Source organism: Perissodus microlepis, chromosome 3 (assembly GCF_051167445.1).
Source record: "Perissodus microlepis isolate ML-2025 ecotype Zambia chromosome 3, ASM5116744v1, whole genome shotgun sequence".
Classification (NCBI taxonomy): Eukaryota; Metazoa; Chordata; class Actinopteri; order Cichliformes; family Cichlidae; genus Perissodus; species Perissodus microlepis.
Genome location: NC_140463.1, coordinates 16,937,509 through 16,954,709, shown reverse-complemented (window position 1 = coordinate 16,954,709; position 17,201 = coordinate 16,937,509). Strand labels below are relative to the sequence as shown.

Below are 17,201 nucleotides of genomic sequence, written 5' to 3'. Positions count from 1 at the left end.
TATGAAACCGGACGCTGCTTCTTCTTCTTCTTTGGGGTTTAACAGCTGGCATCCCTGGACATGCAGTGCTGCCCTCTTCTGTTTCAGTTGGTTATTACACTCTTAAATCCTACTACTTATTCCTGCGTCTTTCAGGATTTTACAAAGCTTCAAATGACATGTCGACAATTAAATTAGTTGTCGACATTTTTAATAGTCGACTAATTGCGGCAGCCCTATTGGTGAATATGTTTTTTTGGACTACAGTGTTTAAATATATGTTATATTCTAAACTATGCAATATATTTAACCTTGTTAATATAAAGTAATTAAATTAGTTGATCCTTTATGTTTCTGTGAGACTGAAGGAGACAAACTTTGAAGTCACTGATGATTGAAATACTTCCCATGGGTGGTGCAGCAGATACTGGACAGCACATAAAATGTTCTGAGAACTTCAGGGGTCTCATCAAACAGCATAACTGCAGATCAGCCAGTAGATGGCAGCAATCTCCTAAATCAAGACCTGCTTCCACCAACTTTGATTTTTATTATGATTTCTAAATGGTTTATATTTTGTGCTGTAGATTGTTTTATGGTAACAGTGTATTCATAACAAATTGAAGAGATGTTCATGCTGTCTGTATTATTTCAGTTTTTTATTTTTGTTATTATTTAAGTTTTTTTTTTTCTTCACGTTTCACATCAGCTGCTGATTACTGACAGACATCCAGCTGTTCTGTCACATCTGTTTACTGAATGAACTTCAGCTGCTGATCAGACTGGCCAAGGATTTCAGTCTCTAGATGTGCAAAGCTGGTAGAGACATACCCCAAAAGACTGGCAGCTGTAATTGCAGCAAAAGGTGGTTCCACAAAGTATTGACTCAGGGGGCTGAATAATTATGCACACCCCACTTTGCAGTTATTTATTTGTAAAAAATGTTTGGAATCATGTATGATTTTCGTTCCACTTCTCACGTGTACACCACTTTGTATTGGTCTTTCATGTGGAATTCCAATAAAATTGATTCATGTTTGTGGCTGTAATGTGACAAAATGTGGAAAAGTTCAAGGGGGCCGAATACTTTTGCAAGCCACTGTAGGCTTTCTTGACTTGACTTGACTTGACTTGACTTCCTTACAGGCAGACCTCAGGCAGTCAGAGTTGGTACAATGACATCAGGTACAAAGATAGTGAGCACAGCGACTCCCCAAGGCTGTGTGCTCAGTCCACTCTTGTACACGCTCTTCACCAGGACCCCCAATTATACATCAGCGGGATTCTGGTGGAGAGGGTGAAGACCTTCAATATATTTACAGAAGACCAATTATGAGCTATTGAGCCATCGGCCCCCGGGGGCCAACCCCCTGAACTTATAATAGCTTATAATGAACTGTTCCTTGAGCTCCTGTCTTGTTGGTGGACATTTGGTTTTGGACTGTTCCCTGTGCTCCTGTGCCCTTGATGGATATTTTGTTTTGGACCCTGGACCCCAAAGGTTTAATATGAAGTTTATTACACAAAGATGTTTTAGTGCTTTAGTGCATTGAGTTTTTAAGACTACAAAGCTCTTTATCTGAATGCCAACGAGATGTGGAGTCACCGCCGTCTTCCACCCAGGAACAGAACTGTGAACTTTTGTGCTGTCGCTCCCGCGTCGACCTTCTGATCTCCATGGACACTGCCTCCTTGGACTCCAGCATTTTTTTGTTTTGAACTGTTTTTGTATATTTCTGGACTCAGTTTTGGAAAGCTGTTGGCTTTCAGCCCTGATCGTGTCCGTGCCGTCGGGTGAGAAAGGCGACATCTCACTGATTCTGATGTTTTGGCGGGTCCGCGCTTTGTGTTTACGCCCTTTTTGCACTGATTCTATCATGAACTAGCTCTGTGCAGGCAGATAAGGACCCAAATGCAAAACTCATGAGCATGAGTCCAAAACTGAGAAGAAGGTCGACACGGGAGCGACAGCACAAAAGTTCACTGAACTTTTGTTCAGTGAACAAAAGTTCACTGAACTTTTGTTCAGTGAACTGCAGTTTCAGACACTCCCACAGCATATGACAGTTTTTTGTTTTTGTTTTTTTTAAACACGTTTTTTTTTAAACACGTTTTTTTTTTAAACACGTGTTTTCAAAATTGGAGTTCAAGTTATTTTTACTTCCAACAGTGTTAACATACTACACAGGTCATGAACAAGATTTTTTTTAATTTTCATTGTAAGTGGGCTAAAGCAGTTAATTAAAAGTAGTCTAACATAAATGTAAATGCTGTAATTTGATTATTTTAATAAACCATGTAACCTGGATGGATTTGATGCTGGCGTGACCACAGTGCACACGTCTGCTGTTGCTCACAGTGGTCCAAGGGACCGCTCAGGGAGTTTGTGTATTCGCTCAGATACATGAAAAATTAGAGGGAACATTACCTGGGTTCCCTCTTTACTCTGGCAACTGGTACAAAGATAACAGCCCACAGTTGTCATCAACAGTGTGTGATACAACTGCACATTCAATTCTCCATCTTGGGATTATTTTCTTTTGCTGAGGCATGCACTGTGCAGCGATTTGGGACCTGGAGTAACAATGGAGTTGCGGTATTTGTCCACATCAATTTTGAGGAAATTCATTAAGCTGTTCTCTAACTCTGTTAGACTATACTACACGCTACTATGTCACTGGTGATTACAACACAGCTTCAGTCATACTGTTTCATGACACGGGGCGCAAACCCAGTAAACCTCAGTCCCAGAGCCGCAAACAGGAGGTGTGGGACTTTAGCAACTGGATAAACCAAAAGAGATCTGGGAATGTTTTTGTTGTGTCCTCATGGCGACCAATGACACGCCCCAAAATTACGCATGACGTCTTAATAAGAGCGTCTCCCTGACAGCCACTCAGCAGTCGCGTTTAGGAGCGGAGGAAGTCCGAGTCGCCCTGTCAGTCTCTGCACTTGTTATTATGTCCCGGCTCAGCTCGTCTTCTTACACTTTTCCACTCTGGACTTTAATCTTGTGCTCGGCTTTCTTAATCACACCTGTTCAAGGTAAACCGATGTTTTACTTAAACTCTGCTTTCAGCTTAAAGCTAACTTTAGTGGGTACTATGACTGTCGTGTCTGCAAGGAGTGGGTGAAATAATCGCTGGTTTGTCACAGCAGGTTGGTCCAGAGTTAAACTATTCTCAGCTATGCTGCAAAATATTACTGACGCCTTTAACTTCTAATAGCAGCCCATGCACTTTGAGTGGAAGAAGACTGTGTCACGATTTATGATGTTAATACATATTACAGTAGCTAAATCATAAACATTATTAATGACCAATAAATGATTTATGGTTTCCACTGCGGGTAAAAAGTCATATACTGTTAGTCAACCCCTAAAACAAGACTATAAAATGTGATGTACTTCCAGAGTTCAGTCAGCTACAGTCACTATCATTGGTTACAATAATGATATTACACACATAAAATATAGCTACAGTATAACATGGATAGACAGGATTTAGTGAGCTGCAGTCTATATCCCAATATCATGTAATAGAGATTTCAGACACATATTTTTATTACCGTAAGGAAATAAATCTGCAAACATAAAATCTGCTCAGAATTATTTCTGGACAACAGCTGATGTTTTAAAACTTACATTCTTCTTTCCTCAGTCTGAGGATCTTTGTTCAAAAGCAATAATAATGACAGATGTGTCTTGTAGTGTAGATTGTGTGTCGACAAAGTTGTGAAAACCCCGATCTTCCACACAGACAGAGGCTGCAGGTCATTTGCAGTTATTTCAATGTGAACTGCTCACCCCAGAGACTTGTGCTGAATGTAGAGCACAGAAACTAAAGTTATGATACCAAACTTGATATGATACGATTAATGTTTGGCTCATTCTGTCCCACTGAAGCATTCTTTTTTTCTCTGCTGAGAGGCCAAGAATTCATCTATGAACTATTTATGTAAATTATAGTATAGAATGAGGAGTTATACTGTTGGCTGCTGTTGCTCTGTTATTGGTATCTCAGAATGGTTTTAACCTTATTGTAATCTGTACTGATCTGATGCCATGCATCAGCTCACCTGTGTTTGTAGTGTGCTGAAGAACAAATGCTTTTACAAACTGATCAGACCGGAGCGTCTGGTTTGACTCACTGCCATACTGCCTCTGTCTCAGCTCCAGCAAACTCCCATAATCTTGAACAAACTGAACTATAAATTATTGATGCATGCCTCAGTCTTCACTGCTGTTTTGGTGCTTGTAACTTTTCTGTCCTAGAGATAAATATCTATACAGACGTCACTGGATTCAACTGAAATCCAACCATTTGTTTAAGCTTTTCCCACTAATGTGCTGTTTATCAGAGATGAAGACGTCAGCTGCTCCTGCAAACACAGTTGGTAAAATCTTCACTGCTGGAAAACCGTGATGGTGTTTCCATGTAACAGAGGTTCAGTCAGTTTCTTACACAGAATTTCATTTAGAAAAGAAAAACTTAGTTTTTTTTAATCCAGCAACATTTGATTTTTGTCTGATTTTGCCAGATTTGACCACACTTTCCTGTTCAGAATAAATAAAAACAGATTTATGATGCTTTGTGGGGATTTCTAAAGCATGTTCCTGTAAATTATCTCTGCATGCTGCTCACTGTGTTGTATTTTTCTGATTTCAGTTTAGTTTTCAATCGTTTTAGAGATTTTTAGGTGTTGCTCAGGATTCCCCTCACTCTTGAACTTAGTAGATTTCTGTTGGTTGTTGTTGTTGTTGCTCGCAGCCACCAGCTAACATTACTAGTTGGTCAGTATTGTAGCGGCTGACATGCTGCTGAACATGCAGCATGTCTGTGTGTTGAGATGTAACAGTTATATTTTTGTCTGCAGCCTGAATGTGAAGATGAAGAAGAAGATCTGGATCCCCACAGACTGTTAAGAAGATGACATCATGGATTTCATTCCTTTCCTTGTGGTCCCACTGTGGACTTCAATTCTTTACTTGGATTTTGTTAAAGGTAAATAACGTTTCTATTACGTTCTAGTTCATTGGTATTGCACAGACTCTGTGTTTACCTTATTTACTGTATTTCCATGAATGTTAGCAGACATTTCAATAAATCACTGCATCCATTTCACATTTTCCTACAAAGAATTGAAAGCAATGAAATGCAGCTCAATACTTCCACAGCTTTGTATTCACAAGCTGCACGGTTTATTTCGCAGACCAAATTTAATGCTGGGATATTTTAATTTAGTCCTTGCTACTGTCTTGCTTAACATAAGCATTCCTACCAGGTCATGAGTATTTGGTCTTATTTGGAACAAGTTCTGGATGTTGTGGGACAAAGATTTATTTGCTGCTTTGTACATTGTGCAGTTCTGACGTCAACCAAGTCTTTAAATTTAAGAATATTGCATTTAAGGAAAAGTGGATTTGCTGGTTCTCTTGAAGTGGTTTTACTTATTATCCTTATTGCTCTTCTTTGCAGAATGTATGTGTTTCCCCACACTTACACAATATATAATTCAAGGAAGTCTAATGGGACAATACTGTGTGTGTGTGTATGTGTGCGCGTGCGTGTGTACATGTATGTGTGTGTGTGTGTATATATATATATATATATATATATATATATATATATATTTTATTTTATTTTTTTCTATTGGTCGAATATGTGCGATTCCCAAATATTATCAATTTTGTTTGTACTCAGTTTCAATGTTGATTTATTATAGTCAAACCAAGTTTGTATCCTCAGCAAACAATAAGATTTTCAATTAGTTTGAAATTTCACATATATGTCAGTAATGTACAATATGGACAGGAGCATGTCAGGAAAAAAAGTTCTGATGTTGTATAAAGTTGTGAGTGTGTCTGCTCCTCTCTGTCTCCTCAACAGGATCATTTGTAGTGGATGTGACACAGAGCTCCTATCAGGCAGAGGAGAACCACGACATCACACTGGAGTGGACGTTCACCACCAAACCAGACACGTCCATCTCAGCACTGAAGGTCTTCTGTATCCTGAATAATGGCCATAAATACTGGACTTTTTATCATCTTTTTGATGGTGTCGAGTTCTCAGAGGATCAGGACAAAAAGTTTTCAGGACGAGTCCAGAGTGACAAAGACGCCCTCAGAGAAGGACGACTCAGACTCCAGCTGTCCAGACTCAGGACTGAGGACTCGGGTCTGTACCTGTGTGAGGTGGACACAGGTTATGGCCGCGGCTACAACAGCTGCAGACTCACCGTCTCTGGTAAGACAATTCATTTATACACATGTGATCAATGAACTTGAGATAAGAATGTATATGTAAATGTTACACCAAATAAACAGAAGATTATTGGTTTTGTTTTACAGCTGTACCAGGGGTTATATTTCTTTGTTCTTTGTTTACATTGACTCGTCATCATGTGCTTGAATCTGATGGTAATTAGTGTGAATGCTTTATTATCTTTATTATTATTATTATTATATATTTTTTAAATGGTTTCTTTGAACTCTACAGCGTTTGTCTTTAATTACTTTAAAACAAGAGTTGGGCACAAGTTTGAATTAATTTTGATCTTCAGTAAACAAACTGTACAAAGACTCAAAGATCATCAGTTTGATCTGTGGGAAAATAAGCATCTTCTTGTTACTTGTCACTGCAAGTTTGTGCCATGTGTCTGTCACTGTGTGAGGAACTTAAAATGTGACGATAATTTAAAAAGAAATTCACATCCTGTTGAACTTTTTATTGACTTTTGATAAACTGAATGCTATTTGATTAAAGACATTAGTACCAACTTGACATTTCAATGTCATTCTGTAGTTCAAACATCAAATTTCAAACACTCTGGTTCTTACATCATATATTTTTATCAACTGATTATGACTCTAATGATTTTTGTGTTTGTCTAGATGCAAACTTTGCTGAAACCTCGACAATGGAAACGCTGCTGCTTTCCCAAAGCCTCCACACTCCAGATCCTGAGGACGTGAGATATGGTGAGAAGACGGTCTAACTTTTTTCTGCGTCATCCCTGTTTGGGGTTTTGTGTATTTGTAGTGACCTTCTTTTGTTTTCTACATCAGCAGGTCGATCCAGGGTCCCTGTGGTCGTCGCTGTCATCACCTTATTATCAGTTGTGGCTCTCGCTGGTTTTGCTGCATATTTCTCTCGCCACATTTTTCAGAAGCTAAAAGTAAGAAACAAACAAACAAACACAAACATGTTGTTGCTTCTTGTGTTGTCAGACTGACTCATTACTCTACATTTTTCAACAGAAGCATCCAGAGGATGAGACACAACCACTACAAGTCTAGCTGCTTTACTCAAAGTAATAATGGTCTTAATGGAGCTGAGAGTGTTAGAGATTTATCTTTGCTGGATCTTCGCAGTCAGGTCAGGGATTCAAACCAGCAACCACACTCAGGTCCAGCAATAAATTTAATTTATTTTTTTGAATTTAATGTAATCTACCCTACAACTTTGTGGACCGGGGAGCTAAATACCAGATTCCTCCAAACTTCAAGAATTTTCTATGCATCATTTTTGTTTGGTTGAGTTTTTGTGATAATCATTTTTTTTAATATGTTTTTAGTTGGTTTATTTACTGACTGACAACCTGGCTTATTCACCTTCTTTTAACAGAAGCATTTAGAAGATGAAGATTTTTCTTGATTTATTGCTTTTGTTTGTCTGTATAAACTTTGTTGTGCCATCAGTGTAGTCATCACATCATAATGTTTTATTACTGTTGTTGTATTTTATTTATTTATGCCTGATGGTAGTCCAATTTTTTTTTAGTGTTGTTTTTTTTGTTATTGTACTGAATGAAAGTTCTGTTTGTAGTTTTTGTACATCTGTTGTGTTTCAGGGATATTAAAATGCACTACAGCAATGAAAAGTGTAAAATAAGAACAATAATAATAATAAAGATAAAAGATGAAGTAACAAGTTTTTAGTTTTTTGTTTATTCCAAATGATCATCCAGATGTCTGTGACATGTGATGACAAACACCATAATGGAAGGCCTTAGTCATCACATGCTTAAACTCATAAATTTTTGCATATGCTGAACAGGCAGTCAGACATGCTGTAACTGTGGGGTAGAAAACAGCATGAACACCATACGGCAGGGGTCTCAAACTCCAGTCCTCGAGGGCATGGAAAAGTTGCATGACACTGGCCCTTGAGGACTGGAGTTTGAGACCCCTGTCATATGGAATATGACAGGTGTGGTTGAACTGCATGAAGACTCTGAAGTTTCTCTTCTCTTCTGGCAGGACAGGAATGTAGCCTTGTCCTGTGAGCCACTGTAAGGATGTACTTAGAGTAGAACTGGACTGTCACCGGCCTCAGGCTCTTCACCCTTTTCAAAGACAAAGCAGTCATTTAGATAAAATATTAGATATTGTTTACCTGTAAATGCACAAAGTAAATTTAGAAATGTTATTATTGTCAAGAGTGAACAAGCACTGATAGTGTAATCTACAGCTGTGGCCAAACGTTTAGAGAATGAGAAGTGTTGTTTGCTTATTTACAAAGTTTGCTGTTTCAGTGATAGTTGTATATCATATTATATCACTTCAAACAGAGGTGATCCAGTAATGCTGCACTAATGAATTAGACTAACTATTCACTTTAGCTAAAGTTATTAAGTTAGCTAAAGAGTTGGGATGCTGTGTAAGACATAAATAAAGCTAAAATACAAAGGTTTGGACACCGTTTTGCATGTTTCCCTACTGTAGGGGTCTCTGCAAGCATACAGGGCTCTGAGAGGGTCCAAGATGACAACTTTGGAATTCTACTAGAAACAGTCGATCATATTTGTTTGTCAAAGCTGAATTCAGGGCAAACTACGCTAAATTAGCGTTTTTAGCTAGCAGCTACAATAAGCATAAAAGTTACCTTACGGCTATCATTTGTTAACATGACGCTTGTTCTTATACATGTAATACATTTATTACCAACCTGAGAGTTTATCCGCTGGTCATTCGACATGACGAATGACTTCTGAAGTCTTAATTCAGCTCAAGATGCTGTAGATTCCCGTCAGTAACACTTTCGGTCCGCTAGTAAAACGTAGTTCTATTAATCTGCGCTTGAACCGGAACCGGATGTAAGTTCCAAAAAACTGAATTTTGGAACTGAAATTGAATTGTAGAACTGAAACTGAATGGTGAGAAGTGAAACTGAAATTATTCGAGAGCTGAATTTTTAAAGGATAAAATGCAGTTTCAAAGCAAATCAATTCATTTTCAAAATATAAAATTCAATTTCAATTTAGTGATGATCATTTTCAAACCATAAATTCAATTTCAAATTAGACTAATTCAAATTCAGTTTTCAAAAGCATTTATTCAAGTTACAATTCAGATCCAATCTGAGCAATTCAAATTCAAATTTAACTTATTCAAATTCAGTTTCTGATGGCACAGATTTCTGCCCATAAGAATCATTTGAAAAAAAAACTGAAAAACTGAAAACAAAACATTTTAGTAGCAAATAAATAAGTAGGGGAGACCGGGGATAGTTGTAACGTGGGTCAGTTGTAACACTTCCAATTTCTCCAATCAGGGCTAAGTTTCAAATGATGTGACTCATCCTGTGCATGCCCAATTCAGTTCTGCTATCACATGTGAAAAATCAGCACATTTTGTCAAACACAGACAATTTAACATGAAAAAAAGTAATTTGTATGCCAAAAAGTAAGTTTTTCTACTTTATTTCAATTTCTAATAGCATTATCTGCTTTGCAGTTAAACTCATCAAACTTAAATTGTGTTATTTGCATGTCTATGGGGATATATTCTGTGTAGGTCTTTAGTGCTAATCTTTTAGCCGTTGGCTGTAATGTTAGCTAGTTCATGGCTATAGGAGTCTGGTTCAGTTGTAACAGCAACAGTCTGGGTTAGTTGTAACAATAATGCAGATGTTACAACTTACCACACTATTACTTTAACTTATATTAAACAAGTTGGGGCAACGACATCAGCAGAGAGAGGTTCACTGGTCGCTTTTATATATGCGGTTAATGCCATTGGCAACACAATTCCCCCACTGTTTGTGTTCCCACACATACATTATGCAGATAACTGTGTCAGAGATGGACCAGTAGGAAGTACTGGTAGTGGAAATAAATCAGGATGGGTGCAAAAAACAGATTTCCTCATCTTTCTGAAGCACTTTGCAAACCACACCAAGGTAAGACATGATAAAAAGTAATGGAATTGCGATGCTGGTGAACAACTACATTTTTTCAGCTTCATTGTTATGTTCAAAAGTTGGTGCAAGAGTTGTAGGTTATAATGCCCACTGAGCCAATGAGGCCAAACTCAAGGAAGACCAACCAAAATTAATGAAATATTCAGTTGCAAAAATTCCATAATTTGTCTTTTTTGGGGGGTTGGAATATGTTCAAAAGTTAGATTTCTGCATTCTGTCACACACACACAGCTACATAAATGGCTCTAAGTGCATTCATGTGTTGAATAAACAAAGATTACATGTTAATGTTTTGTTAGTACCCTTATTTCATTGTGTTACATTTCACCCCAGGATATGTTACAACTAACCCAGACTATGGGGTTAATTGTAACCTTTCACTCTTTGTGTTTGAGACCATACCATGCAATGGGTAATTGTGCTGCAGAGAAAATAGCTGCACTATTTAATAGTAGGGACATTTGCATTACATTTTGAATCCACTACCTTAAAAGAGCTCCAATTTACAGACAGAAATGTCAAAAATGTTACAACTATCCCTGGTCTCCCCTATGTAACATGGTAACAACATAATGATATAACACTCTGACACCTCTGTTATTGACAACGAAAGAGTGTGTTTACAAAATGTCAAATTTTTGAGCTTGGATGAGACTAAAAGTGCAATATGCAGTAAAAAAAAACAAAAAAAAAAAAACGGTCTGAAGATAGTTCAGGTTGATAAGTTGGAGAAATGAGGTATTGAGACAGCAGCTCTGTGTATTCGTTCTCTTAAGGTTTCAGGGAAACTGGCCTTTAGCTCCATTAGGACAACATAAGCTGTCCACCTGTTAGCTTCAGTCCTCAAACTGAATGAGAAGATCCTCATGCTCAGACCTTCTTCATCAAGTTCTTTGCACTGGTGTGTGAGGATGAGTCATTCTGTATGAAACAAATCTTTAGGAAAAAGAACCATCATGCAATGTTTTTTAACACATGTGAGCACTGAAAACATTAGAAAAGTGTTAAGTTTGTGTGTTTTCCGAGACAGTCATTAAAAACGGTCACAATAAAAATCATTCAGACCTAAACTCTGCTCTAATATCGACATGTTACAACTCCAGAGTCAGCGCCATCAAATCAGTTTTAAAGAATTTAGAGAGAAACATGTTAATGCAGTGTATGGACGGCACACTGGCACACTGAAAAGGAAACGAATATTTTGATGTGTTCACCTGTTGCTCAGGTGAGGAAGAAAGCATATCATGTTTTTGTCATGGATGTGCGTGGGTGTGCATTCCCATGCTCTGAATCAAGAGATAAGACCTGTAGATTTTTCCTAACACATCAACATCCAGACAAGAGTATCTTGGTGAGCAATTACAGACATGCAATCTACAGGCTATTAGATCTATTAATAAAATTTGGAGGACCCAAATCACTGGAGGCAGGTCGAACAAAGAACAAGTGAGATTTTAGAAGTGTAGAAGGCCAGAAAACAACAAATGCACAAAAGAAGGAGCACAAACAGGGGCCTCAGTTAAATTGACAGAAGGAGTCAAAAAGACATCAAGACAAAGACACGGAGCATAACTGCATGAGAAACAGAAAGGGGAGTCACAAATAAACCAGGAAGTAAAAACAGGGAAGCCACTACCCAGACTCCAAACCTGAAGTCTTTAATGACAAAAACATTATTTCAGAAAAGTTCAGGAATGTTACTCAGTGAGGTGGGGATCAGTTTAGCATACACCTTGGTGACTTGTGAAGGTGTGTGTATTTGTTTGTTTTTGTTTCCTGGAAACAGGAGAATTCAACACTATTGTCACCATGGTGAAATAACAACAACACTTAGCACATAGCCCCACCCCTCATATTTATGTCTGAGCCATTCTTAAAAGGTTTTGCTTTTACTTTTAATTGGGACACGGTCATTTCACTGACAGTTTAAAAACACATGGTTTTTTGACTAAAGGAGACCAATGTGATCAACAATATGGAGGACCACAAGAGCCACGCACATCGAAATAGAAAGAATTCTGTGCTTAATAATTAATTGTAGAATAAATTCTGCATTTGTAAATTCATTTTCGAATTCCAATTTAATAAACTGATTTTCAAAATGCTTTTTAAAATGGTAATGCAGCACCTGGTCCATGAGACGTGGAAAGTGGTGGGGGGCTCTGAACAAGCATAATGACAAGGCCATTTGTTCCTTGGACTCTGAAGATAAGGGAAACTGCCAAGAGCCCTTGATTAATCCAGCATTATGAAATTCACTCTGGCACAGCTGGCTGCTGGCAGAGCCCACAGGCATGTCACTGCAAACCCCTCTGGCCTCTGCTCGGTGGTTCCTGGGTAACCCCTCATCTGGGGCTCTTCCCAGGAGGGTGGCACGGTTACCGTTTGGTGGTCCTCCTTGGGTTCTCGTACTCTGGGGCCTCTGGATGTCTGGGGCCTGGATCTCCTCCATACCTGCTTCATGTCCTCAGGGACAGGGCTATGGCTCCCCACACTCCCTAGCAGATCGTTACATGGAGAAACCTTTTGAATACAAGCATGCTGATCCACACAGGTGTGCACACAGGTGTACACACGGGTGTACACACGAGTGTTCACAGACACAAACTACACCTTTCTTGGCTGCTAACTTAAAGCACATTGTGCACTGTTGATCTTGCGTTCTGCACAATAACATTTAATATTTAGTATCTACTGTTATTTACTGTTAGCTTGTTTATTGTGATTGGGTTGTTTTTATTATGTTGCTCTTTATTAATTGTTTTCTTTTCTGTTTTTTTCTTCTCTCGACAGGTGATCCAGGTGTTTTTTTCTTCCCCCCTTTCTCACTATCTCCTCTCCCCTCTGTTTGTCTTTCTCTCCCTCTTTTTCTTTCAGTTTTTTTCTCCTTGTCCTATCCCCCAGCCATATCTGTCCCATCTGTAACAAGCGAAAATAAAAATAAAATAAAATCAACAAGATGAACACCACCACAGCAGCTGTTTCTTTCTTTAAAAAAAGAAAGAAAAGGTTACTGCAAAAATAATAAAATGATTTGTTGTTAGTGTTGAAAAGTATCTTCATGATATTTCAGACAGAAGCTGGAATTAGATTTAATTTACACATTTTTGATGCCACAAACATGAATTCATGATCAGTTATATATTAAAGTGGATTCCTCTTGTGTGACCTAATGTCTGCTGTGTTTTTGTAAAGACTTATAAAAATTTGTTACCTTAAACTTTGGTCTCTTTATTTAAATCTGGTGTTTGGAGATTTTGGGGCTGTTGAGTCGTTTCTGCTTCAGAAAATTAAGAACAGTGACACAAACTTCTTGGTCATAAATATTTTCTGAATTTGATTGATGTAATCTTTTATTGGAATGTATTCATATAAAACTGAGTTTGTAGACATTATTATTATTATATTATTATGAGCTTTTAAATTTCTCTGATGTTTGTTTGATCCTCACTGAAAATTCAGACCTGTTCATACTTCTACATGTTTCTCACAATATAAATCCACACTCGGCTCTGAAGTCAGCTGACTTAATGTTTCTACCAGGGACTGAAACATGAAGTCAGGACAGAAGAAGCACAAACTGCAGTTCCTCTAATGTCCACACGAGGTTTCAAAAGTGACTCGGTGCTCACAGACTGCTGTTAAAATGTTTCACTGTACAGCAGAAATAAACACGTTTACATCCTGATACAAAGACTGATTTGGTCTTTGTGGTTAGTGTTATATATAAAATGTGTGTAAAATTTATTTGTGTTATTTTAATAATATAATTTAATAATAACATTTATATGAATCTGTATTCTGATTCTGAAGTTTTGTTGTTTAGCACTAGTAAACGGATATCTGTGTCGATGTGATTGTTTCATTTAAATGCTCCCAGAAGCACCAATGACACAAACACTTGTTTGGACCCTGTCGACTTCATTATTATTCAAACAGGATGTTGAAACTATCAAAACCAAACATGTTTTTTGTTTTCCAACAACTAAACATTATGTTTACAAATATATTTTATGTTTGGACCCAACCTTGATCTATTTTAACAGCTCACAGTGATCACATGTGTATAAATGAATCATCTTACCAGAGACAGTAACTCTGCAGCTGTTGTAGCCGCGGCCATAACCTGTGTCCACCTCACACAGGTAAAGACCCGAGTCCTCAGTCCTGAGTCTGGATTCAGGACTGAGGATTCGTCCTTCTCTGAGGGCATCTTTGTCACTCTGGACTCGTCCTGAAAACTCTTCATCCTCTGAGAACTCGACACCATCATGTAGGTAATACAGAGTTAAGTGTTCATGGTCATTATTCAGGCTACAGCTGATCCTCAGTGCTGAGATGGACGTGTCTGGTTTGGTGGTGAACGTCCACTCCAGTGTGATGTTGTGTTTTTCCTCTGCCTGATAGGAGCTCTGTGTCACATCCACTACAAATGATCCTGTTGAGGAGACAGAGAGGAGCAGACACACTCACAACTTTATACAACATCACAACTCCTTTCACAGTGAGTCAGAGACAACGCTGTGAAAAATCACTGATTTGTTGGTTGATTTGTTCAAAAAGATCAGAAACAAATCTACAAACTACAAAATCAACAATAATAATCTCATGAAGTTTGGAAAAAACAGAGACTCTGAAACAGTTTCATGATTGTTCTGCTGGGGAAACAAAGCAAAATTCTGTGAACCTGAAAAACTATGAAACACAAACTACTTTACCATAGTCATGTTTGGTGTTTGCTGACATCTAGTGTTGTTCTTGTGACGGCGCAAAAAGGAAAACTCCTTTGAGCCTCTGCTGTAACCTGACACTGTCTCTTTTGTGGTTTTGAAAGCTGGATATTTTTTAAATTCCATGTGAGCATTAGAAAAATAATACTGGAAATATTTCAACACAGAAAATGGCTGTTTGCATTACTTACCAGTTATATACTAAATGAACGCAAAGTAGTTGTCACCTTTAATGAAACTGAAGCAGAGGATGAAATTGCAGGGTGAAACAGAGTGGGTTAGGGTTAACCCATGGAGGGGGTTCACTCTCACCATGTGTGGGAGCCAAGTTAAGATAGTTCATATGTTTTAGTATTTATATTTCGCTGTTGTTAAGCTTGTTTGTGTAATTAATAATTTAAGAAGTAAATGCATATTTATGGTGGAACTAAAATAATTTTATTGCTGTGTTGGTTTGGTGACGTAGTACCATGCACGGGAAAACTGGTCTCACGGCTTATACACCATGGTCTCCTTTGCTCTGAGGGCCTCTGGATGTCTGGAGTTTTGATCTCCTCCATACCTGCTTCATGCCCTGGAGGACGGGGCTGTGGCCCCCACACCCTCTAGCAGATCATTACATGAAGGAACCTTTTAAATACAAGCGTGCTCATGCTCACAGGTGTACACACGGGTGATCACACACACAAACTACACCCTTTTTGGCTCCTACCTCAAAGCCCACTGTGCGCTGTTGATCTTACATGCTGCACAATAATGTTTAATATTTAGTATTTACTGTTATATTCCCATAGATCATTATGATGTTGTTTATTATGTTGCTCTCTTTTTTGCTTGTTTTCTCTTTTTTCTTTCTCAACAGGTGATCCAGGTGATCGATATATGTATTTTTTGTCTACTTATTTTGTTGGTTTGTGGTTTTTGCCCTTTATCACCGTCCCTCTTCACCGCTGTTTTTCTTTCCCTACCTCTCTTTCTTTTCCCCAGTCATGTGTGTCCTGTATTTAGCAAAGTGAAAATAAAATAAACAATAAAAGGTGAATCAAATAGACCAATACAGCAAGGCTGGGATGGTCCATTTGGTAAAGTAAATCCGTTGGGCATCTTTCTTTGCCTTTAGACAATAATTCTGATGGCAAAAGAGCCAAACGGGACAGGCAAGAAAAAAAAAATGCCCAACAGATTTTATTTTGCCAAGTGGATCATTACAGCATTGCCATACTGGTCCACTTGATTAATCTTTGTTATTTGTTTATTTAATTTATTTTAAGTTTTAATTTATTGCAAATGGAACTGAGATGACCAGGGATAGGAAAGGGAAAGATGTAGACAAGAGAAGTTCAGGAAAAGCAGAGTGCAGAGGCTAATCCTACACTTGAAGCCACTGAGGTGGTCATTGGTGGGGTGACGCGATGCTGCCACTTTTATGAGTGAAACCTGTTACAGTCCAATAACTCACTGTATACTTACGACTGTGTAACCACATCAGACACCACCTCCATTGTCAAGTTTGCTGACAACACTGTTGTGGTGGGCCTGATCTCTGACAACACCGAAAAGGCCCACCTGGAGGAGATTGTGAACCTGGAGAATTGGTGTCAGGAGAACAAACTCTTCCTAACATAACAAAGTCAGCTGCAGTTTGAACAAAAACACAATGATGCTGATGTTCACCATAAAAACATCATACAGGCAGAACTCTGCAGACTTTAGTGAGACAGTAAAACATCACAATAAAGTTTAGTAAAAAAAAAATGTTTCTGTAGTTTCATGTGGTTGAAACAAAAGTCCAGAAAGTCAGTTTCTGCTTCAGTGGCCCAGCAGACTTGACAGTTAATCCAACAATGAAGCTTTTTTTTAAAGTGCTGAGAATCAAATATGGTTAGGTTTTAAGACACATGAAAAATCAACAAATAAAATCATAGTTTAAGATCTATATGTTTTATATTCAGACATTCAACCAGAGACAAATCATTAATGACCAAACAAGTTTTTCATCATTTGTGATGTGATTCACTTTGCTTTCTGTTCAAGTTTCAAAAGAGTGTTTTTACCACAACAAACCTTAAACAAAGAAGCACCATTTAAAAAAAAAGAACAACCAAGCAGTCATTAGTTCCTGTATTTAACTAGTTGTTTTTCATGACATTGTAAAAAGGCTAATGCAAAGAGGAAATGTAGACTCTGCCCAGTCTCACTTTCAAACCACTCAAATCCCAGTTGCAGTAATGTGGGTGGAGTACTCCAACAACAAACTGCAGGTTAGTACCAGGTATTTAATCTTAAA

The 17,201-nt window shown here is 38.1% G+C and overlaps 1 protein-coding gene across 3 annotated transcripts in view; it reads left to right on the top strand.

Moving 5' to 3' along the window:
• The window catches only part of LOC146390220 (uncharacterized), a 31,105-nt gene extending 23,623 nt beyond the window's left edge, over nt 1-7,482 (top strand). Inside the window, exons 1-6 of one of the 3 annotated variants that reach the window (XM_084923269.1) lie at nt 2,893-3,024; nt 4,855-4,982; nt 5,868-6,227; nt 6,875-6,961; nt 7,052-7,158; nt 7,241-7,482. In XM_084923269.1, coding sequence (XP_084779395.1) covers nt 4,916-4,982; nt 5,868-6,227; nt 6,875-6,961; nt 7,052-7,158; nt 7,241-7,279 — 660 coding nt within the window. In that variant the 5' untranslated portion in view covers nt 2,893-3,024; nt 4,855-4,915 and the 3' untranslated portion in view covers nt 7,280-7,482. Of the gene's footprint in view, nt 1-2,892; nt 3,025-4,854; nt 4,983-5,867; nt 6,228-6,874; nt 6,962-7,048; nt 7,159-7,240 lie in introns of those variants that run through there. The other 2 variants (XM_084923268.1, XM_084923270.1) reach the window with 2 other exon arrangements.
• Nucleotides 7,483-17,201: the final 9,719 nt, after the last annotated feature.